Source organism: Tiliqua scincoides, chromosome 2 (genome assembly GCF_035046505.1).
Source record: "Tiliqua scincoides isolate rTilSci1 chromosome 2, rTilSci1.hap2, whole genome shotgun sequence".
NCBI classification, from domain to species: domain Eukaryota; kingdom Metazoa; phylum Chordata; class Lepidosauria; order Squamata; family Scincidae; genus Tiliqua; species Tiliqua scincoides.
Window position 1 is genome coordinate 164,219,236 of NC_089822.1, and position 23,683 is coordinate 164,242,918.

The window sequence follows — 23,683 nt, forward strand, 5'->3', positions numbered from 1 at the left end:
TCTCCAGATACATCCCCACCTGGTTTCCTCAGCCTGGGATGGTAGCAGTGGCTACCTATCAATTCCCCCCCCCCCCTTCAACCACTGATCCAGTAAACCTGTGAAGCAGAGAGCAGACAGGGGAGCACTGAATACTAACCACCAGGCACTATTCCCTTTGGTCAGTCTCCAGCTTCCTTAACCCATTTCTGCCTGGCCCAAAGGTGTACACATTTAGTCCCTGTTGTATATATGCAATGTTGGGCAGAAATGGCCTAACAGACCCACTGATTTCAACAGATTACACCACCAGAGTACCTGAAACAAACATACGCATCCTGTCTCCCCACCTCTCCATTGCCTCCCCTGAGTGAAATGTAAGACCATAACCTGATCTAGGCAGCATGTTGGCCCTGGTGGGTCAGAAAACAGCTCCATAAAGAAATAAGACACAGAAGCTTTGCAAGGCAGTCCTTGGGAAGTTTACAGAAGTATAGTAAACTGGTTGCTTAGGAGAAGGTATCTGTATGAGATGTAGCCACAGGCTGAGCATCCTGTGAGGTGTTCACTAGTCCAGCATCCATAGGTACCAACAAGAGTATCATATGCAAATGAGTATCTAGTTTTAATCACTGCTAGCGTGTAAGCTGGTGCTTCAGAAAGAAAGCAGTGATGCTCCCAGAGTCCTTTTCGTCCTGTGGCTTTTAAAATTATTGGCTTCCAGGGGAGTGTTGCAATATTAATTTCCAGCTTAACAGTACCGAAGACATTTATAGTGCAAGCCTTAGCACTATACAATCCCTAAATGGCCTCCGACCAGGTAACTCTAAGGAGTGCCTGTTCCTGTGTGAGCCTGCCCTGACTTTTAGATGAACAACGACAGCTCTGCTTCCCTGGTCTCTCTGGGTGGAGACTCAGGGCCCAAACCTATCCAATTTTCCAGTGCTGGTGCTACTGTACCAATGGGGTATGCACTGCTTCCAGTGTTGGGGAGGCAGTCTCAGAGGCCTCCTCAAGGTATGGGAACATTTGTTCCCTTACCTTGGGGTTGCACTGTGGCTGCTTCGGTGCTAGAAAGTTGGACAGGAGTGGGCCCTCAATTGGCAGCTACTAGAGACAGAGCCTTCACTATGGTGGAGCCACACTTATATAACTCCCTCCCCAAGGTGGTCAGACTTGCTCTCTCTGTCCCTTGTTCTAAACTGAAGTTGAAGACTTTTCTGTTGCAGGAAGCTTCCAAAACTGATGTGGTGGTGGTTATTCCCTCTTTGCCACTGAGACGAAGTTATTGGTGTGTATTTGGCATTGTTTTCCTTGTAACTGGATATTGCTTCATTTGCTCTTTGGAGGTTGTTTTGTGATTCTAAATAAAAATGGGCTTTCAGTTCAATAACTAAACCAACAAGCTAAATTACCCCATCCCTGCTTGGAATATATCCCTACAGAGACAACTCCTCACCTGCCATACCCGTTTCCATGCTCAGTTCCCCAAACCACTGAGGCGCACCACTCCTTTGAGACATTTTTAATAACAAATAGATCTTTAAAACTCAAAGGTCTGCAGAAAATAGAAAAGTCAAGATTATTGCATAGAGCAATGCGTAGATTCTCCCCTCCTATTATGCCTCGCCCTAAAACCTGGCACCAAAACAGCCACCATCAAAAACAGTACATTCTCTCATTAGCATCAATAAAGCTCTATCTGGGTGTAGAATAAATACTTTAAGTTTCCCCATCTGATCACTTTTGCATTATAACTCCGTGGTCCACAAGGTCTGTTTTTCATCTTTGTTTCTTGGGCAAGGCAACAGTGTCATGTGCAACATCCCTTAGCTATGGTATTTCTTGGCTGAAAGGAATGAAATTCCCTTGTAAAGCAAGCACCATTCCAGTGTTTCAGAAATCAACAGTCCTTAGCCCAAGACCCAACGAGCATCACGGCTGGCACTCTTTCAGTACTTGCAGCTAGATTCACAGCCAAGTTCAGAAACTGGACTCTGGGACTGCTATTCTCCTGCCCAGGGAAGCTGTGTGATACCTTGCCCGCTGGAGGGTGCCACAGGACGCCCTCTCAAGAGTGAGCGGTGGTGTGCAGCCCTGCAAGGAGATGCTGGTGTTTGCCTTGCAGAGAGAGGCTGACCTGCTCAGCAGCCAGTCACTCCTCCCCTTGCTGCTGCAGGAGCTCTGAGCACGTTTGATGTCCAACTCTGAATGGCAGATTCGCCCATTTGGCAGCCCCTCTGTGGAGCTGCAGCCCAGAGCACTGTTTGCCCTGGCCCCAGTAAGCGAACTCAATGTCCCGCTGGAAAGGGATGCCCGAGAAGAGCCCATGGCCTGTGCCAGGCCACCATGTCTGTCAGACTCACTGTGCCGCTTGGGGTCCCTTCGCAGGAAGCTAGGCCTGAAGACAGCCAGCTTCCCCTCTGGCTGCCGCTCCCCTTCAGGCTCCCTCTCCCCAACACAGGGTGTGACCTTTTGGTCTTGGACCCCTCTGCCCTTGGATGGGGGCAGGCTTGTCCCAGAGCGCAAGGTCCCATTGGCATTTGCTCTACTCTTGGGTTCTTCATCTTTTATGGAAGGTACCGTCCTGAGAGAAAGCACCAGTTTCTTGGGGGTCCGTGGCTGTTCGCCTGCATCCTCCTTTGGCTTCCCTGCCCTCTTCAGGGTGCTCATGTTTTCCGTAGCGGTGGGCACTTTGCCTGTGTTCTCAGTGGTGCCTGTACCCAGCAGCACAGGATTCACCTTGGCTTTGGTGAACAGTGGCCCACTGTCCTCCCCTTCTTTGGTCATGAGAGGGACAATGGATTCGTTCGTGAACCGAGGTCGGCGACCAGACTCCAGGTACTCTACTAGCTCCCCAGAGGGCTCTGCTGGCCACTCTTTGGCATTGAAGGACCAACGCAGAGGCAAGGGCTTGGGAACTCCAAATTTGGCCTTATTGGGGGATGTTTTCATACTGACACTTCGGCCCTGGACACCCCGCACCAGGGGCCGCGACTCAAAGCCACCTAGAAGAGAAAGCAAAGGTGATTGGCAGGAGATCCAGTGATGCCCAGAAAGTTGGTAGATTCAAATACACTCCAACATGGGAATGCGAATACTTGTTTGGCCAACTGCACAGACCCAAGCTGTGCCAATGGAAAAGTCAAACACAGAATTAAATTGGGTTTCAAAATGCCTGAGGAACATTTCCCCCTGACAGTGTGTGCAAAAGGTAGAGGTGTTTGAAAACAATGTTATTTAAGAACATAAGAACAGCCCCACTGGATCAGGTCATAGGCCCATGTAGTCCAGCTTCCTCTATCTCACAGTGGCCCACCAAATGCCCCAAGGAGCACACCAGATAGGATTTACTTTACTCCAAAGTAAGCCCACTGTGTGTAGTAAGGCTTAGACTGTAACAACAACAACAACAACTAGGTATTTATATACCGCCTTTCTGGTCATTGGATTACTCCTCTGACTTTATACAAGGTGGTTTACATAGGCAGGCATTTCTAAATCCCTCAAGGGGATTTTTACAATCATAGAGGCTCTCTCTTTCAAGAACCAACCACATTTCAGAATGGATCTTCCTGGTTTGGTCTCACTTCTGGCCTCCAGTTCCCCCACGCAGGCTGACAATCAGCTCCATCTCTCACATGGAGGGCAGCCAAGACGCTTCTTGCTCACACCAAGAGCAGGTAGAATCACTCAGCTTGGCTTGTCAGCTGCTTCAAGGTCTCGCCTTTGTCAGCCGTTCAGGGAGCTGCCAGTGTCCTCAAACTAGCGACCTTCTGATGTTATCTTCGGGCTAATGGAGGCTCTACCATCTAGACCAGACCTATCTTACTCACCAGAAATAAATACCTCTAGTAATAAGGCCCAGTGAAGGGCTCACTGTGTCAGACAGTGAGCTAGGAAAACTGGACCCAAATTCTTGCTTAAGCTGCACCTGTCTGGTTGAATCCTAAGCTCTTGCGGGCAAAGCAGAACTGTTGATCTGGTACCCAAGCACAGTGTCTCTCACTGACAACCATGCATCAGAAGGGGCTGTGCAGACTTCTATGAGTCTTGCATTGCCCTTTGCCAGTTGGTTAGACAATGGCCACACAGATGGACTGGAGAGGCTTTGTACTAGAAAGGTTGTGTGTAGCAATCAGAATAGGGAAGAGCAGGCACCTTTTTCCTGGCTGCTGCTGGCACTGGTGAGGGAAGGTGAGGCAGGCATTTTTGGCAGAGTTGGGTATGTGGCAGAACTCCGGGATACCAGGCTCTCTCGTGCATTGCTTCCCCTGAGCTGTGCCAGCCAGTGTCCAGAGGCAGAAGAGCTGGTGGAACCTGCAAAGGAAAGCCACAGAATACAAGCCTTGGAAGAGCCTTCTCTCAGAGAGACTGTAACCACACTGGAGGGGGTGGAGTGGGCATGATTCTGAGCCAGGTGAGCATATTCACTCCTGGGTCATGTGGATATATGCACACTAAATAAGGTACTGGTTCAACCACCCAATTAATGTCAAAACAGTTTTGAAACCTGAATACAATACACCCTTTCGATCTACAGATTCAGAACCTGCAGATTTGACATAACACAAATGGCCATTGCCATCTGCGTTGTCGCTAAAAAAAGTCCCCTTTAAAAATGGTTGAACAAGTTTTTAAAAAGCAAAAAAAAGCTTCCCTTAGCACATCAGACTGGAGGGCTGCAGGGCAGTCTAAGGTGCTCCCAGAAGCAATTTTTGGGTTGTGTAGAGGCTCCTCCCCGTCTCTTGGCCCTGCATCACCCCAGAATGCATAGCAGAAATGTTCCCCAAATGCCTGGTAACCCCAATGTATATGAACGTTTTGTGAACAAGTTTTCCCCCTGTGAAATGTGCCCTTCTGTTTGATTATTTTCATACCCCTTTGCAAAACGGTACAAAAAGACTTGTGTAAGTGGTTGGTTGTTGGGGGAGGGAAGACTCCCTAGTTGCTGAGACAACTACACAGATGCTCCCATATCCTGATCTAGCTGGGTGTACTTAACTAATTGGATGGGAGTGCACATTTGGACATGAATACAAATGAACACCCCATGGAAAATAATGCACCACCCAGCTAATGAAAAGCACACTCGGCGGAAAACCTCAAGTCCGAACTATCCTTCTGTACCACATTACTTTTAATGGGATGTGCATCTGAACACATCCCACCTATTCCAAGTGGTCATGTGCACAACCAGAACTGAATCAGGGCAAAAGTCTAGCCATGCAACACTTGCAGGTTCTGAAGCCATCAGTGCAATGCAGACAGAGAGGGTCGGCCTGGTTGCCTGGGCAACAAGGATGCATTGCATCTTTCCTCTTCTCATTCAGAGTGAGGGCAGCAGAGGGCTTTATTTATCCACAATATTTGTCACCCAGTCAAATTTTATTAGTTATATGGTACCATACCATGACTGGTCGGAATCACAGTGGAGAGGCTCTTTCAAGTTAAAATCCACCCCAATGTCTGTTTAGAATTCCTGGGCACATGTCAGTGTCATGCAATTCTATGTCCAGAAAAATAATAAACAGGAAGGCCACACTATAGGCAAAGGATGTCTCCCCCACCAACCTCTAACAGAGTTCCCCCCAGACCAGCTTGGAGTCACACTGCGTCTCTGGTAGAAGAGGATGTAGGCGCTACGTGTGCTAATGTCATCCTCCAGGACTGATTCCACGGTGCTGTCATCATAGCTGTACCAGTGACCATCCAAGGCATTACGGCAGTAGGCTGAGGAGAGAGTGGGCCTAAGTTAATCAGAGATTGGAGAATGGAGGGAATGCTAACAGGTGGGGCTGAGCTCCCTTCAGTTTCGAAAGCAAGTTTGTGATATAGCCTGGGGAGCAGCCTCTCAAAAGAAAGAGGTCAAACATTGTACCAGGTATACCCTAGCAGAACTTTGGATTCAAACTACGGTCTGGCTCCAATCACATGTACCTGGTTCCTATTGGAGCACCACTGCAGAGGGTCAGGGTTTCATAGGGAAGCAGCGTAATTTTCCACTAAGGGGTTGGGCCAGGTTAGGTCAGAAGGTATACATTTGTTTCTGTGACTGCAACCAAAGTTCTTACTGATCTCCTGCTTGAAGGGCTGTGTGAATTCCACACACTTGTGACTGTCCCACACAAACACACTTGGCATTGGGCTCAGCATTCTGTGTCCCAAAGATCTGTGTTTTAAAGCAAATTTTGACCTTTTTCAGCTTGAACACGACTTTGACGATTTGTGGGCAGCACTCAATGAAACCTCAAAAGCAGGAGAATGGCTGGGAAGAGCTTCTAGTAGGGAGAAGGCAGGGTGTTAGGGCTCTGGGCAAAGCCTTGGCTCTCTGATCTACTGCCATCATTTGTAGAAGAAAGAGTCATAGAGCTGTGATGTAAAAAGTCCAAACCTTACCTAACACCTGAGAGAGACACTGCTACATGGTTTAGATGGTATAAATGACCCAAGAGTCTGACTTGGGATAAGGCAGCTTCCTAAGTTCATAAGCAGAGTAAAATATGCCAAAGAAGCACCTATATTCATGTAAATGTTCCCAATTCAAGTCCTCTCATTCTAGGGTGAGTTACTTGTCACAGCCCATGAGGATGCGGTGCTCATTCTAGTCTGGGACAAATGCACCCCTCCAGCAGCACGTGCCCAGGTTGAGAGGCAGGATGACTGAGTGGTTTGGGAGCTGGACCTGGAACACCCAAGTTCAGCCATGAAGCTCGCAGGGTTGTTGTGAGGACTAGGTACACCATCCTGAGCTCCCTGAAGAAAGCGCAGTATAAAAATGTGAAAAAAGGTTTACTCTTGCAGTGCCCACCCACCCAAAGGCACACTCACCTGTATAATGCCCACCCTGCATGCTGCCATGATGATTGCAGACGGCGTACAGGTCATAGAGGAAGCAACACTGGCTGCCTTCTGGCGTGGGCTGTTTCCATGGGCCCCACTTGCTGCCACGGCTCCGCTTGGCCACATGGGGAGCCATGTCCAGCCCTCGCAGGGGGAAGTGCACTAAAGTAGAAAGCTTGTGGCGCTGTTCGCCCACCTGTCGGAAGCGCTTCAAGTGGATGACAAGGATGTCAGGCAATGTCCACAGGCTCAGCTTCACAGTACCCTGTTGAAGTACCTGACAGTGGGGGCAGCGCCAGGCATCGTCAGGGGCCAGCTGCAGAGGAGGAGACAGCAGAGCCACCAATAGGTTAGTATGGTTTAGACCAGGGGTGCCCAAACCCCGGCCCTGGGGCCACTTGTGGCCCTCGAGGCCTCTCAATGCGGCCCTCAGGGAGCCCCCAGTCTCTAATGAGCCTCTGGCCCTCCGGAGATTTGTTGGAGCCCACACTGGCCCGATGCAACTCCTCTCAGCGTGAGGGCGACTGTTTGACCTCTCGCGTGAGTTGTGGGATGAGGGCTCCCTCCACTGCTTGTTGTTTCACGTCTGTGATGCAGTAGCGGCAGCAAAGGAAAGGCCAGCCTTGCTTTGTGCAAGGCCTCTTATAGGTCTTGAGCTATTGCAAGACCTGCATTCATTAATATAAGTTCATCTATAATATATTCATTTATGTAAACTTATGTAAATGTATTCAAATTTTTAAATGTAAATTAATTATTTTTCCCCCAACACAGTGTCAGAGAGACGATGTGGCCCTCCTGCCAAAAACTTTGGACGCCCCTGGTTTAGACAAAACAGCAGACTCAGTAGCCCCTTGAATGAGCTGTCCATGCCCACCTCTTCCAGAACCCCTATTTGCTATGCTGAACAGAAACCTCAGAGCAGAATATCTGGGACAACTAGGTGGGCACTTCCATGCCTACTCAGAAAGTAAGCTGCCTTGTAATCCACCAGCCCCTACTCTAGACTTCTTCATCACGACAAAGTGGTTGAGGGATACCTGCTCCTCCTTCGTGTAGAGTTGGAAACATTCATCTAGGGTGCAGCTATGCTGCTGCTGATGGAGCTGCTGCTTCAGCCGCACGCTTTCATCATCCTCAACCACTTCCTCCTGGATGTTGCCAAACAAGCTGCAAAAACACAGAGATGAGCAGCTCAGCAGTGCCCCATTCCTAGTGGGACATCCTGAGATGGACAGGCACTTGGTTTCACACAAGGCAGATGGATGAACCTGAGCTAGCAGTTTATGATCCCCAGCCAGAACTGCATTAATTCGTAACAGCCTTAGGGCCCAATCCTATCCAACTTTCCAGTGCTGGTGCAGTCATAACGCAGCCCTGAGGAAAGGGAACAAGCATTTCCTTACCCAGAGGAGGCCTCCGTGACTACCACCCTACTGCAGGATGCAGTGCATGGCATGGCTGCACCAGTGCTGGAAAACTGGAAAGGATTTGGCCCTTCGGCAGCTGACCAAGGACTGTACAGATGTCATTAAGCTCTAATACCAAACATGCAAGCAGGAACCAGCAACACAGATGCCTGTCCAAGGACTGAGGCCTCAGGTAATGCAAAAGATAAAGCCAGGGTTCTGGTGCTGGGCTTAGACCTGGAAGATCCAGATGATGGGTCAAAACCCTGCTCAGCCATGAAGCTGGGTGACTTTGGGCCAGCCACAGGCGTGCTAAATGAAAACTCAGTCCAAATGTAGGTGCATGGGCAGTGCTCAAGGAAAATGGCAATTGGAGCTGAAAAGCTCTACAGACAGGGAATGAGCAAGCAAAGCATTTGGAAAAGTGTGTCAAATCTCTACCATGTCCTGGCCTACCCAGTCTAGTGAAGTACTAATGTGGAAAACAGAACATGCCACCTGCACTGTTGGCTCAAAGCATTTTAAATTTAATTACTATTTGGGGAGGGGGAAATTGCACCAAAAGCTCTTTTGCGGGAGGGTCACGCCTGTTCCCCCAGTAGGAACTCAGGGAGATTCCCCCATGGTCTGCTTTCTTGCCATGCAATTTCTTTGTCACACACACACACTCACCTTTCTTTGGTGTTCACATCCCACTCAATCACTAGCTTCACATGGGTGGGACCACCAGGCCCACCAAACTGTAGTGCTCTGCAGGAAGAGTGTTGAAGAAGAAGCCATTAATTACTGGTGGTGAGGACAACACAACACCTGGGGCCATGCCTCAGCTTGCCCGTTTCAAGTCACAGAATGAGGTTCTGGTTGTTAATATAATGCAGATGGGGACTCCTAGGATCCTTCCTCAGAAGGCAACTTCCCCAAAGAAGCTTGATTTAAAAGCACAAGTCCCCTTGGCTTAGGGGCATGCGGTCTGATCACTGTCCATAAAACATAAGCCACCATTCCTTACTCATGCATGACCTTTACCAGAGGGTCAAGCAAACAGCTGTACAGGCAATGGAACAGCATACGTTGCCCTTTCTGTGCTCATCTACACCAAGTGTCCATTATTCTAAAGAAGTCCACTTATTTTATGAGGTCTTCCCCTTCCTCCTGTTCCTGTTCCACACAGCATAACAGCTGACCTTGGAGAACCATCTGTGCTTATATTCTGCTCCAAGCTGTGTGCGCCGTTGCTTGCTATGGTCATCCTTGTGAAATGCTTGAAGAAAATATTTACTGATCCTTTAAAATGCGAGTGATCTCAAATATGGGAAGACCATTACACAATTATTTTAAACCAACAAAAATGATTTAATAAAGCAGAATATGTAATATTGGAACATGCTACATACTCCTTTTCCTTACAAAAAGGGAAGCTACAGCAACTTCTTACAGGCATCTTAGCAGTGTAAACCCTTTACCAGTATATGAAAATATGTCTTTTGGATCTTTTAAAAAATATATATATTTAGAACAAGGCATAATATGTTCAAGTGTCAGGCTGAGTGTGGAATAACCCAGGAGAAGTCAGCAAACTAGAAGGCAGCTTTCACTCTCAAACCAAGTTGCACCTGAGCCAAAGGGTCAGAGGGTAGCTCCATTGCCAGCATCCAATAGCCATTACAACACAGAGTCTTTGCTGCACAATTAAGCCAGAGGTCCCTACTGTAACCAGCAGGGGGCAGGATCATCCCACAGAAGCTGCAATTTGTCTTCCCTGTTAAGAAATCTTACACTGGGACTCACTACACAGAGAAACCAGGAAGATGGAAAACAAGTGAGTGCCCCATCTATTACCCCCCTTTTTCTAGATGATGAGACTCTAAGGGTGCAATCCTAAACCCTTATGTCAGTGCTTTCCAGCAATGCAGCTCTGAGGTAAGGGAACAAACATTCCCTTGCTTTGAGGAGGCCTCCGTGAGTGACACCCAACTGCAGGATGCAGCACATGTCCCATTGGCACTGCTATGCCAGTGTTGGACAGCTCTGACATAAGGGGTTAGGATTGCACCCTAAGTCTCAGCACTTGTTACTGAACTGAATGCAGATTCTTCCTTCTCCTACCCTTGCCTCATTCTTCCTCCTTTCCCTCTGAAGCCTCCTTCTTATGCTGAATTTTAAAGTGTAAGCAACCTGTGGCAGAGACCTGTTCCCTTTTTACTCTCTCTTCCCCCCCTTTTTACTCTCTAAAGCAGGGGTGTTCAAAGTTTTTGGCAGGAGGGCCACAACATCTCTCTGACACTGTGTCGGGGGCCAGAAAAAAAAAAAAGAATTAATTTACATTTAAAATTTGAATAAATTTACATAACTGAATATATTAGAGACAGAAAATGAATGAACGAATTCAATCCAGTTTATGATTCCATTCACCCTAATAAGGGGGGATCTTCATGCCAGTTTATGATCCCATTCACACACACACAAATGGAGGGGGGGGGATCTTCCACACTTTCACACACATATACCTGCCTGCTCACCTGCCCCCTCGCCCTCCCTCCTTCCCTCCTTTGTTTGCCTGGGCTGCCTGCCTGCTTGCCCATGTGCTGCTGCTGCTGCTGCCTGCCTGCCTGCCTGGCCAGCCAACCAGCCCTCCCTCACTCAGGAGGGAGACACGCTGTGAGTTGGGCTGGGCTCCCCTCCCTCATGATCTCTCTCTCTCTCCCGCCCCTGGCTCAGCTTGCAGGAGGAGAGGGGAGGGGAGGGGAGCTGAGCCAAACAGAGCGGATCCCAGCCCAGCCCAGCCCATGGGCAAGGAAGAAGAGACTAGCAGGCAAGCGCGCAGGGTCTTTTATAGTGGGAAATAACGAAAGACCTGCAAGTCTCACATTACCATCCCACTATAAAAGGCCCTGCACGCCGGCTGGGCTCGTCTTTCCTTCACTGCCACTGAGCTCAGCGGCTGCGAGGGAAAGCAAGGCGTGGAGCTCGCACGGCGGGCCAGCACGGGCTGGGGTGAGGGCTGGGTGCCCATTGGAGGTGGGGGGACCCCCTGGGGGCCAGATGGGGACCCGCAGCGGGCTGCAAGTGGGCCGCGGGCCGGGGTTTGGGCACCCCTGCTCTAAAGTTTCAGGCACATTAATGGCACTGTATTCATGACAATGATGACAAGTACCGAGGCAATAGGGTAGCCCATGGGGGAGAAAAAAGGAGAGCAGCACCAAGATCTCACAAATGGACTGTCTTGCAGTTCATGGAGCTGCAGGAGTGCTTTACCTCAAGGAAGGACCTTGTGAAAGAGATTCACTCTCTTGTTCGACCCAGGCCTGTGTCCTGAACAAGCCCATCACCATATTATCAGTAGGAGTCAACAGGATCGGTCTCTGAAGTGTCTGTACTGGTACAGCCAATAGGAGGACTGAAGTAAACAAGACAATGGGCATTGGGGCAAAACCAGTTAACCAAGGACCCCAGAAGCAGGAGGGGACTTCCCATAGGAAGAGCTCCAAACAAGCCTAAATTGACTGATAGCCTTCTCCACAACTTAGGTGCTAGCTGGGCCACATCTTGAAACAAGGAGCAGATCTCTGGGCTCACTTGTCCACTTCCCAGGAGGCTGCAGATGCCCTAACAACGATCAGGAAAGGAAGAGGTTCAGTAGACAGCAGAACAGAGAAGCAGCCACAGCCCCCTCCTGTATTTGAAAATGCCACTGCCTCTCAGTCATGCCCCCTCCTGGTGACTGGCTGCTCCACAGGCATCCGGCGCAACAGAACTCCCATCACTCAGCAAGGCAAGCAGAAAGGGATGAACCAAGGCTTAAGGGGGAGTGTGGCTGAGGACTAGCAACAAGTGAGCTCTGTCTGGTGATGTCATTGCTCCTCCCTCCCAACATTAGAAGTGAAGGATCTTCACTCTTCCTGCCCCTGCTCTCCTTCCATTATAAGGCTGCTAAGAAGAGGAAGAGTCTTGCTGGATAGGCAAAAGGGTCCATCTAGTCCAGTATCCCACTTCCAACAACTATCAGGTACATTATTTATGAAAGCAGAGTATGCAGGACACAACCTCCCCTTTCCCCATTGCCTACATCTAGAATTCAGAAGTAGACAGTCACTGAACAAGTTCTCAGTGCCCTGAAAAGAGGTAAGGAAGGTTTTAGGGAATGCTTTTCAACATGTGCAAAGTATTCTCTTCCCTACTGCTGAACAAACCTTGAATGAAGGGACAGGATTTTCAGACTAGGGGTTATGGCTTTTGGACTCCTTTGCACATTTAAACCATGCCACCACTTTTTCTGCAGTCTAAATGCCAGACTTAATGCCTGACACACACCAACACTATCTTGCCACTAATGCCTATTACCAGACATCGGGCTCCCTATTACAAGGCTCCAGAGATTTCTTGTTGAGTCCTGATTTTTCCAACAGCAGCCATAAACTCAGAAGCAGGAGTGCATCTTCAGATGCAGGACGCCTGTTTACATAACCAGCAATTACTTCAAGCATCAGCACCCTGCAAGGCAAGTGTTGTATGTATGTATGAACCTACCTACCTACCTACCTTTCTTCTATAGAGCTAAAAGCATCACATACAGAGTTTTCCTAGATGGTCCCCACCTAGGCTTGATCAGACTCAGACCTGCCTAGCTTCAGCAAAGTCACTCTCAGACTATGCCCTGGGACTAAGAAGGACAAGCCAAACATTTCTCTAGGCCTGCATGCTACCAGAGCACTAGTACTGCTCAAGTTAGGATAAGTAAGTTGGTAAAAGCATAAGCCTTTTATCCTTGCCCTTTTCTACAACAGACACCTTTCTTTGTGATGGGCTCCTCCTCACACATCAAAAGAGACATGTAGCTCCCAGAGATCTCAATGGTGCTACAGGAAAGGATATTTAGATTGGGTTTCTGCTTCTTTCCCTCTTGTATTCTCTCTGTTTGTGATATCTGCTATATCTCTCTCTATCCCGAAACAAACTTTCCAATGGGGATTCTCCATACACAGAGGCCCCTGAGCCAGTTAGCAATGCAATTAGCAAGCATTGTGGCTCGATGACAGCACCTGATTCCCTACCCGCTTCCCGGGGACATTATCTGAGCTAACATTATCTTTGAGTAGAATCCAGCTAGCAGCAGTACAGTATTAATAATTCATGGGCCCCTTGGTGACTGTTTGACAGCAATGCGCGACCAGCTGTACATGCTGCACGAGAGACAGCACAGCTGTGAAAAGATTCCCAGGCATGGTGCATGGCAGCTACAGTGCTGAGGGAGGGAGTGTGCCCCCCCCTGCAAAAAGCCATGCATTCTGCTGTTCATTTAGCTCCATCACCTGAACAAGAGTCAGACAGTCCACCTGCAAAAAGGTGTCTCTGTGATGATTTCCTGACTTATCAAACCAAAAGGTCACCAGCACAGGATGGTCAAATTTAAGCAGCCTCTACAAAGTTTCCTAATGACCTTCAGCTGGGTTTCTGACATGCTGCTCAGCTGCATAAGCCTAATGAGGGGGCACCACGAGTCTGGTCATTCATTACTAAAGCAGCAAAGCTAGGTTGCAGCCTTGTCCAATGTGCCATCTGAACTGAGCAAGCTGAACTGCAAGCCAGCCAATGCAGAAGCTTGTTGCTATTGCTGCCTCCTAACCACTTTCTCAGGGAGTAGCCACTGCACCCCACCTGAATGGCAGCAACTGGGCCAGAAGGCAGCAAATCCAGGAAGTAAGCTGCTGCCTTTCTCACGACTAGAAAAGATAACACCCTTGGTCATGGGTTTCACACAGTTGTGGATGCAGGCAGTTGCAAAGTACGCTAGAGAAGCGAACGCCCAGATAACTGCCTGGTAATAACATTTTCAGTGCAGAAAACTCAAGGAAGAAGCAAAGACAAATGCTGGCCTGTGTACATACCAAGCAGAGTGTGTGTAGGACAGGTCAGAGATTGATGGAAGGAGAAAGGCTCTGTTCTGATGCTGACTGTGAACTCTAAAAGCCCAAAAGGCTTAGGCACACAGAAGAGACTATGAGCACAATCCTAATGTCACACCAGGCTGGCACAAGCCCCCTGCACCGGCCCAGAAGTGTTGCAAATGTGCTGTAAAGAACACTCATGACTAGGCTGGAGTCAGCTAGGCTGGTGTGGAGGCCTGCACCAGCCCACAGACGGCAGATCCAGCCCCCACGCCACTGGAACAAGGTGCATTTGAACCACCCCAGGCAAGCCAGAGAGGATGGTGGGAGGGCAGAGCGGAGGTGAGGAGGGGGTGCTTTTGGGTGGGAGAGGGTGGGACGGGAGGCGGATCAGGCCGAGAGGAGGTGGGAGAGGGGGTGGGAGAGTGGAATGGAGGCAAGGAGCGGGTGTTTTGGGTGGGAGAGGGTGGAACAGGAGGCGGATCAGGCCCGAGAGGGGGTGGGAGAGGGGGTGGGAGGGTGGAAAGGAGGGGGTGTTTTGGGTGGGAGAGGGCGGAACAGGAGGCAGATCAGGCACAAGAGGGGATGGGATCGACTATGGCAACTGCACATCCTAAGCCCCCAGTTCTGGGCCCTGCAGCCTTGCACAGGCTCTTAGATTTGTGTCAGTGATTACCCTAGCCCAGTCTGAGTAGCTGCATGGGAGTGGCAGGGGCATTACAAGGGATAAGGGGAAAAATATCCCCTTATCCCAAGTTGCGCTCCACTCACCTTCTAACCTGTGCTGGATACTGTGAAGGCCACTTGGCCTGCCTGTTCCAGCACAGGTTAAGATTGGGTTGTATACCTCTCCCTTCAATTCAGGATGACCTCTTAGATCTGTCAAAGCCCTGCAGTCATTCCCATCCCTGGAACCCTAATCTACAGTGCGATTGGGAGCAGGGCAGATCACACCATCAGGAAGATTCTATGTGCAATGGAGTGTGAGATCTTTTAGTTCAGCTACTATGTTCCACCAATGGTGAGTTGGGGCCAGGGCAGCAGGCATGCAAACCTAAAACTTGTTCCCTAATGTAACAGGAGAAGAAGCTGCACAGGATTCATATTAGTACTGACATCACAGCACCAAGTTAGAAGAGATCACACTACAGTCAAGATGTATCCTTGCTAGCTGCCTCCCAGCTGGGGCACCCCTGCTTCTTGATGCTCACCAAAGCTCAAGCCTCCCAGAAGCATACTTAAGGTTGGTGTATTCTGACTAGTATTGGATGGTTTAATACTGGTGGAGGGGGTCAGGTTTCAACATCCTGAATTTTTCTCTCTTCTTTAAATGCAGCCACTAAAGCTTATGCTGCTTAGATTAATACTCTGAAACTGGGCAGTTGAAAAATAAAAACCATGAATCATCAGGATGATCATTTCCTCAATTCACAAAGAAGAAGACTCTTATTGTTGCCTAAGAAGGAGTAAGCAGGAGCCCGTCAGATAAAGTTAAGGAAAGAACAGTTTAGGAAGCAGGTCACAATCAGGTGAGAGAGAAGGCTCTGGGTATGGTCCTCATCCCTCTTCTCTGCTCTTTGTTTACATGCTACCATCAATCATTTCCAAAAGTGTCTGTGTTTCAACTCTTACCTGTCCACAGCTGGATGGTAGAGAGGCCGGCTGTCCTGAGAAGAGAGGTAGCTGCACAGCGCAGAGCTTCCAACCACTCGCACTCGGAACAGGCTCCCAGTAGTCTGAAAAGACAAATTGAAAAATACAAGAGCCAAGGATCCTGTATCCTTTTTGCAGAAGTCATCTTTTAAAACCAGGAGCTACAATGAAGCCTTAGGAGCTATGGTGCTCAAATGGAAACATTTCTTGTGGTACCTCAGGTTCACAGCCAAGGTCTGTAGAAACTTGGAAATATAAATAAATTTTATTATAGACTGTATTTCTCTATGGTAGAATAGAAAGCAATCAAAATGTGCACTTAGAAAGTGCATGTGAGTTCATGAACCAAATGGATCTAAGCACATTTTAATATAAAACTGCATACATGTAAGTCTACAAGTAAACAAACAACATGGGCACACTACCTTTGAAAAGTAAATAGTTACAAAAGCACTTGTTTTAGGGACTGTGAAATGATTTTTTAGTAAAAATATTAATTTTTAACCCTAGCATGGGGGGCCCTTAGGCACAGGGTCCCATTGGGAGTAATTGTTTGAACTGGGTTAAAGCCAGTCCTGGATGAGATAATCAAGTTGTGGGAGAGAACAAATCAGGCAGCTGCATTTTAGGAAGATCCCTAAGGCTGTTCTCTGTCATACATCCTTCAGGGAGCTCATCATCATATCTCCAGCAGATACTTACTAAGTATCTTACTATGCTCTGTTCATACCTGTGTCTAAAGATCCAAAGAAACCTATAATCTCACATCTATAGCATTCATATATCTCAGCTGCACTTCCAGAGGCTTCCTAGCATGTGCTCACAACAAAGTAGACACTCACCAAGGATGTTCTGCAATGTTTACATAATGATTATTGACAAATGGTTGTGTTATAAATTTTATTATACTAACAGTGCAATCCTAACTTGCGCTAGAACAGGAAGGTTGGCAGGCCTGCCCAGTATCCAGGGTGAGTTTCAGGCTGCAAGCAGCTCAGCCCAGGGCAAAGGGAAATGCTTCCCCTTACCTCACAGAGAGCTGATGCAGCCCCAATGGGTCTACTTGGATCTGCGCCACCTCAAGGGATGGTGCAGATCCAAACAGCCTAGAGTTGCTCCACACTATCCAGGAAGGGGGACAGGATCTGGCATAATTGCAAGGTCCTGGTCCCGCTCTCCTGCCACCTGCCCATGGGCCGCCTGCGGCCCGCCTTTCCCTGTCCCAAAACACATCCTCCCTGCCTCCTCCTTGCCCTCTCCACACACACCCTGACCCTGCGATGGTTGAGCTTGGCCGGTGTGAACTCACCTACCTCCATTGGTGCAGAGGCTGGATTCGGCCTCCATGGACCAGTGCACATTCGTGCGCCATCCCAGCTGACATCTGAGGTGGTGCAAGCGTGCTTTACAGCACATTTGTGTCCCAGGCCTGCTCAAGAGACTTGCACTGGCCCTGGGCATCATTAGCATTGCGCCCTAAATGACACTGAAGATAACAGAAATGCTTCTGAAGGCACTTGTGCAAGCAAGCTTATAGAAAGACAAGCAAGCAGACAGCCTGAACACTAGAGAGACACAGCCAGAAGGTTAACAGGAAGCTTCCTGTTAATGTTCTGCCTGTATCCCTCCAGCACTCCTCTGGCTTCCGGCTTCCTGTTAATATTCTGTCTGTGTCTCTCTAGCATTCAGGTTGCCTGCCTGCTTGTCTTTCTATAAGCTTGCCTGCTTATAGTGTTCTGTTAAAGGAAGAAACATGCTTGCTTGGTGCCAACAAGAAGAAGAAAAATGAAGCTAATGGGCATGGGAGGGTCGCATGGGCATGAATTCGTGGAAACTGGATGTGCAGAAACTTCAGCTGGTACAAAAATATGGCCACACATGTAGTGACCGGGACCAGGCAGTTTTATCCAATCATGCTGCTGCTGAACCAGCTACACTGGTTATTAGTATATTCCTGGGTGCATTTCAAGGTACTGGTGATTTCCTCTGAAGCCCTACATGGTTTAGACCTAGGGTACCTGAAACACTGCTTTCCCCCAATATGAGATGACCCATCTGCTTAGGTCTGTTGGAGGGGGTCTACCTGTGGATGCTGCCACTGTAAAAGTTCAGTTAGTAGAAACATGAGGAAGGCCTTTGCTGTGGCGGCACCCCACATGTGGAATTTCCTACCATCTGAAATCACGTAGCACAGGGGTGCTCAATAGGTAGATCGCCGAGTAGATCGCCGAGTAGATCGCTGAGCCCTGTCTCTCCAAACTGTTAATATGTCAGTTTCGTCTAGTGACTAGACGAAACTGACATATTTAGCTGACACTAAACTGACACTGAAACTGACACTTTAGCTGCTCTTCAGGCTCCATAGCTCTTTAGCCCTGTAGTGCAGCAAGGCTGGGCATGTGCCTCTTGGGGGGACCTGTGGCTGCCCCCAGTATGTGGGATGGGGAGAGAGGAGAGGACTCCTGTGTGCTTCCTGAAGCATCTGGTGGGCCACTGTGGGGCACAGGAAGCTGGACTTGGTGGGCCTTCTCTGACCTGGTCCAGCAGGGGCTCCATACATCAAAGGGGGTGTCTGTCAGATGCTTCCTCCCCCCCTAGTAGATCTCCGGGCCTTGCTGGGTTTCAAAGTAGCTCTCGAGCCAAAAAAGTGTGAGCACCCCTGACGTAGCATATATTCTTAGTAATAAAAATAATAATCTAGTCCGGGGTGTCAAACTCATTTCATACGGAGGGCCACAGAGCATTCATGATGCCTGCTGAGGACCAGAAGTGATGTCATTAGGCAAGACGTGATGTCATTAAACAGGTCATAACAAAAAATAAACACTTTTTTCCTCACTTAGGAACCCATTAGCTGCAAATAACAAAAAAGAAAATACAGGTGGAGCCTATTTATCCGCGCTAGTTCTGTTCCGTGACTGGGTGTGATTAACAAAAAACACATTGTGCTAAATTCCATAGAGTTACGCAAATACACTGCAGCCTGACACTTCCGGATAGAAGGAAACTAAGGCAGCTGTTATCAATCCTCTCCCCTCCGCTCCACTCCATACTCAGCTCTCCCTCAGTTGCTAGCTGCCAGGCTTCTTTCACAGTTAGGATGCTGATCTTTTAAGAGTCCAGCCCTTTGCGTTTCTACTCAGAAGTAAGCCCCATTGTAGTCAATGGGGCTTACTCCCAGGAAAGTGTGGAGAGGATTGTAGGCTATATCTCATGCTTTGCTTGGTGGGAAGGCTTGCTTGTGTTGATGATAGCCTGCACCATGGGGGGGGGGTTGCTTGTGTCAGTGATTGCCTGCACCATCTCAATGGGGGGGGGAATTTGGCAAACACTCCCTGGGTTTTTTAAAGCAATCCCGTCTGTTGCTACCACACCTGCCCTTGTGTGAGTGTGAGTGAGCGAGTGACTGAGCTCCACCTTGCTGCACGTGTTCTGGCTACATAGATTTTCAGGCCCCCCTTCCCCTCCTCAGCCTCTTTGCTGGTTCAGGGGCTCCAGAAGTGTTACTGTTCCTTTGCAAGGGGAACCTCTTCCAGGGCTCCAGGGCTATTTCCCTGCCTGGGTGAGGCAGAGCCTTTTTGCAGTGATCTGGGCTGCCTGGAAATGGATTGAGACACCAGTGCAGGGCAAAGGAGGCAAAGGTGTGTGTGACTTTTGGTTCCCCCACCCCATTCACATTGAAAAATCCGTGGATAAATAGGTTGCACCTGTATATGAATCTTGATCATATTTCAAGATATGGGAGAACCCAATTTTTATGTGGACTACCCTTTCAGCAGTAACACCTCAGCACTACTCAGCAGCTGAAAGTCTGAAGACCGTATAAAAAGCTTCCGCGGGCTGCATCCAGCCCCCGGGCCTTATGTTTGACACCCCTGATCTAGCCCATAATTGTATCAAATGACTGGCAACAACTCTCTAAGGTGGTACACTGAAATCTTTCCCAGTTTTGTTATCCAACATCCTTTTAACCAGAGATTTGGGGGACTGAGGGCCCAATCCTATCCAATTTTCCAGTGCTGGTGCAGTTGTGCCAGTGGGTTGTGAGCTGCATCCTGTGGTGGAGGGGCAGTCACTGGGGCCTTCTCAATGTATGGGAACATGGGTTCCCTTACCACACGGCTGCATTGTGGCTACAATGGAACTGGAAAGTTGGATAGGATTGGGCCCTGAGTTATTTATCTATGGTGCAAGATAAATGGATCTATGTGATCCTTCATTTAGTTATTGAGCATGGTACCTCTTCTCTTGTACAAGACAATGTACATGCTTTGTATGCTTTTATTTCTACACAGTTATTTACCTCCATGCAGGAAAAATGCCATGTGTAGAATAGTCCTCCTGGACCTTTCAATACAAGTATGAATCCTGAGGGTACATTTGCACCTCTCAACAATAAGGTAGGAAGTGGTCTGAAGCCCTTTCTGAACCTACTCACAGCTCAGACTCTTTAAAGCTCAGTTCACAAGTTTAACATGCCTTCTTCTCTGTATTCAAAACACAGAATATTCTCTGCATACCCAGACTGCACTTCTGCAGAAGAGGCTTTCCTCTCTTCCACAGTGCAGCTGGACTCATATTCTTTAGTACCTCTCTCTCTCTCTCTCCTATCTATATCTATATAAAAGTCAATTCCCAACACACCATCACACAATGGCATGTGCAAGAAGGATAAACTATTCCCTCAGTCAATGTGGTTCAGGAGACAGAATCCAACAGAATCATGATTTCTACTAGTTTACTGCATGTTTTGGTATGGAGTGGGGATTTATTTTTTATATGCAACTAAAAGTTGATCATTACTGTGGATTAATTAATCTAAAATAAAGAGTATGGATGTGATAATGCACTCAAAGCATGTGACATGTTCGTGCAGGCAGATGGATCCCACACTACCACCACCGTCTCACTAGACTCCTGCTCCATCAAAAATTGTTCCACATTCTGCAACCTTGCCGCTACCACACCCCCCCTGCCAATTGCAATTTCCCAACTGTCATACAAATTGGCTAATTTACTCCTCCCTTCCCTGCTGTAAAACTGTTTTGTCATTAAACCTAGAGTATGATTAGCCAATGCATTCCGGATTTCATTATGTTTTGTGTCCAGTTCCCTTGTCTTCTTGACAGAAAATGTAATGAGACCTGATGAGGAGACAAATATGAATCCATTACCCTGACACCATTCCGATCATCATCCACTGTTCCCTTAGACTGATGCTGGAAAGGGCAACATACCTCCTCCACCTCAGTGCAGACAAGAGGAACACTCTTTCTTCTTCCTGCCCACCGTAATCTTCTTCAAATGGCTTTTGCATAACAGAGTTGGTGTCATTTCAAAAGAGAATCCAATTTGGGGTTTACAGAAGTGGATCTTGTGACCCACCACAAGTCCTGGTCCGGCACTGCACAAGTGCACCACTATGTGCTGCGGGACCACTGGCGCAGCCCTGCATGCACACCAATGGCTTGCCCAGGCTGCACTTGAGTAGGTAAGATGGCAGCGGGGCAGTTCAAAGGTAGTTTGGGGGAGGACCAGGGCAGGGTACAGGATGAGTGGGGGTGTTTCAAGGGGGGGAGGGAGTGGATCTCGATGGCAGTCACACACACTGGGATCCTATCCTCCTTCTCCTGGCCCTAAACACCTCCTGAGGCTTCTGACTTACGCCAGCTAAGAAGCTGGTGTAGGACTGAGACCCATTGGTAGCCAAGGGGCTTACAGGGAGATATCGAAAAATATTTTTATTTCCCTCTCCTAGGTTGTCTGGTCACCCTCCCACCACAGGATGCAGCATATGTGGTGCAGTCTTGGGTGCCCTTCGGGGAGAAAGGCGGAATATAAATCAAATAAATAAATAAATGTCAAGTTGGCACTGCTGCACTGTGCAGGCTGGTAGGGGATAGGATTAGGGCATAAATTCCCACCCTACATAGAGCTGAGGATGTAACAGTCAACTCCATTTATATATATTAATAAACTCCGCTGCAATTTGGAGCATTTCTATGCACATGATGCCAGATGGAAGGAGAATCTTAGAGTAGTGCCAAGGGTTTTTTCCCCTTGTCCTTGGTCCTGCTTCTTGAGTTATCAGATTGCTCTTCCAGATTGCTCTTCAGATTGCTCTTTACCCAGCTAACACATGTCAAGCACCCATAGTGAGATCAGAAACAGCCATGGATGCCTGCCACACACTGACCTGCATCATCAACAGCAGAGTGTCTCATCTCCTTAACTCTGGGGAAACAGGCTGCATCTCAGAAGACCTGAAGATTCCTACACAAGCACCTAGCCTCCCCTCTCACCCAGCCAAGTTCACCACATGGAGAGGGGATTCAGAATCCAGAAAACCATGGGACACATTTTTCCAAATGCTCATCAATTGCTGGAAATAATGCCACCTGCAGGACAGTAGTGGACAGTGTATTCTCCAAGAAGCTAATGACTCAGAGGCTCCCCATTTCAAACCTTTTACTCTTGTCCCCCTTGACCTATGGTGGTGCATCCCTATCTGGCTTCCTTCCTCGTCCCTTCTCCTTCTGATCTTCCAAGATACAAGATGTCTCTCCATGAGCTCTGACCAGCTGCAGGGAGTCCACCAGGCCATGAGATCTCATGCATCCATGCACAGAGAATAACTCTAGGATTCCCTGTTCCAGGTACCTGTACTTCTCAGAGAGGTGTAAGTGCTTTTAAACTGTAAATATTTTTCTTTGACAACTTGGTACTGTTTTGTTAGCAGCAAACCAGTATGGGTTTGGGGGAGCAAAATAGGGTCTTCCTTTATATGTCTCTGTTTGATCAATACCCCTTTTTCCAACACCAGTAAACAGCACAGCTTCAGGACTCAGTCAGTGGAAGCTATACTAATGGATATTCATTGGGAAGACTGATTTCTCATCATTCCTCAGTGGGGAAAGAACAAGACCCTACAGAGAGTAGGACTGTCTCAGCTCATTAACTCCACATGACACCACCTTGGAGGCAGGGACAGGGCATTGGGCCTACCGGGATTGGTGAGGTCAACCTCTCATTAAGTAGGATGTGCACATATGAGTGTGTGTGTGTTTCCCCCCTTTCTTCTTCTCCAGAGAAGCAAACGCAGTCAAGACTTTCTGGTTGGGTTCCTGTTCCTCCCTGGACAACAGAAATAAATATATCATAATACCTGGCCAGAGCATTGAAGAGACAGAGAGACTTTTTTTTAAACCAAAGTCTGTGATTTTGATCTTGCCGATTGCCCGGAGCCCTGCCTTTTGTTTTCTCCCTTTAACAGATGCTCTTAAATGCTCTTGCTTTCCTTCCTTCCAACCAAGTTCTCCTGCTTGCCCTGGCCCTTCTTTCTAGCCTTGAGGTGACAGGGCAGCCCCGCAAACACTTATTTCCCTCCAAGAAGCCAGTTGGTACTGTGAGCTGAGCTTCTATAAATATCCCTGGGCAGCCATGAAAACAGATGAGGGCCATAAGTTAATTAAATACCCACATGTTTTAATTAAACCTAATTTAATGAAAACAGCTCTTCAGAATCACGAGCCCAGAACATGCTGTGTTAAGTTACAAGGGGGCTTGTTAGCTTCTTAAGTAGATGGCTTCTCTTTTGATGTAAACAGAAGAAAATATACATAGCTGCTGGGGTGCACTGTGTATCCTTGGGTAAGAAGAGGATGAGTAACCCACTCAACTGCACTCTCTTGCCAGACTTGCTCCAAGCACCTCTCTCATCTACTACCCCCTAACCAGCATTTAATTAGTGCAAACAATCTAGTAGGCATTTCCAAGAACATCATTGTTGCACAATCTCTGGTCCGAGGGCTCACAATCTGCTACAACTGGACAAGACAGAAGAGGAATAAAGAGGGGTTTCTACAATGGAGGAGATGGGATACATCTGATAGGATCAAGGACTCCATCCTAGAT

At 48.2% G+C, this 23,683-nt stretch overlaps 1 protein-coding gene across 2 annotated transcripts in view; it reads right to left on the minus strand.

Annotated features, from left to right (window-relative positions):
- Positions 1 to 1,517: 1,517 nt before the first annotated feature.
- USP43 (ubiquitin specific peptidase 43) overlaps positions 1,518 to 23,683 on the minus strand; it is a 113,480-nt gene continuing 91,314 nt past the window's right edge. For both annotated transcript variants that reach the window (XM_066617156.1, XM_066617157.1), the window contains exons 9-15: positions 15,749 to 15,852; positions 8,904 to 8,981; positions 7,863 to 7,992; positions 6,811 to 7,138; positions 5,554 to 5,712; positions 4,141 to 4,299; positions 1,518 to 2,987 (exon numbers count right to left, since the gene is read on the minus strand). In XM_066617156.1, the coding sequence (XP_066473253.1) occupies positions 1,963 to 2,987; positions 4,141 to 4,299; positions 5,554 to 5,712; positions 6,811 to 7,138; positions 7,863 to 7,992; positions 8,904 to 8,981; positions 15,749 to 15,852 (1,983 nt within the window). In that variant the 3' untranslated portion in view covers positions 1,518 to 1,962. The remainder of the gene's footprint in view (positions 2,988 to 4,140; positions 4,300 to 5,553; positions 5,713 to 6,810; positions 7,139 to 7,862; positions 7,993 to 8,903; positions 8,982 to 15,748; positions 15,853 to 23,683) is intronic.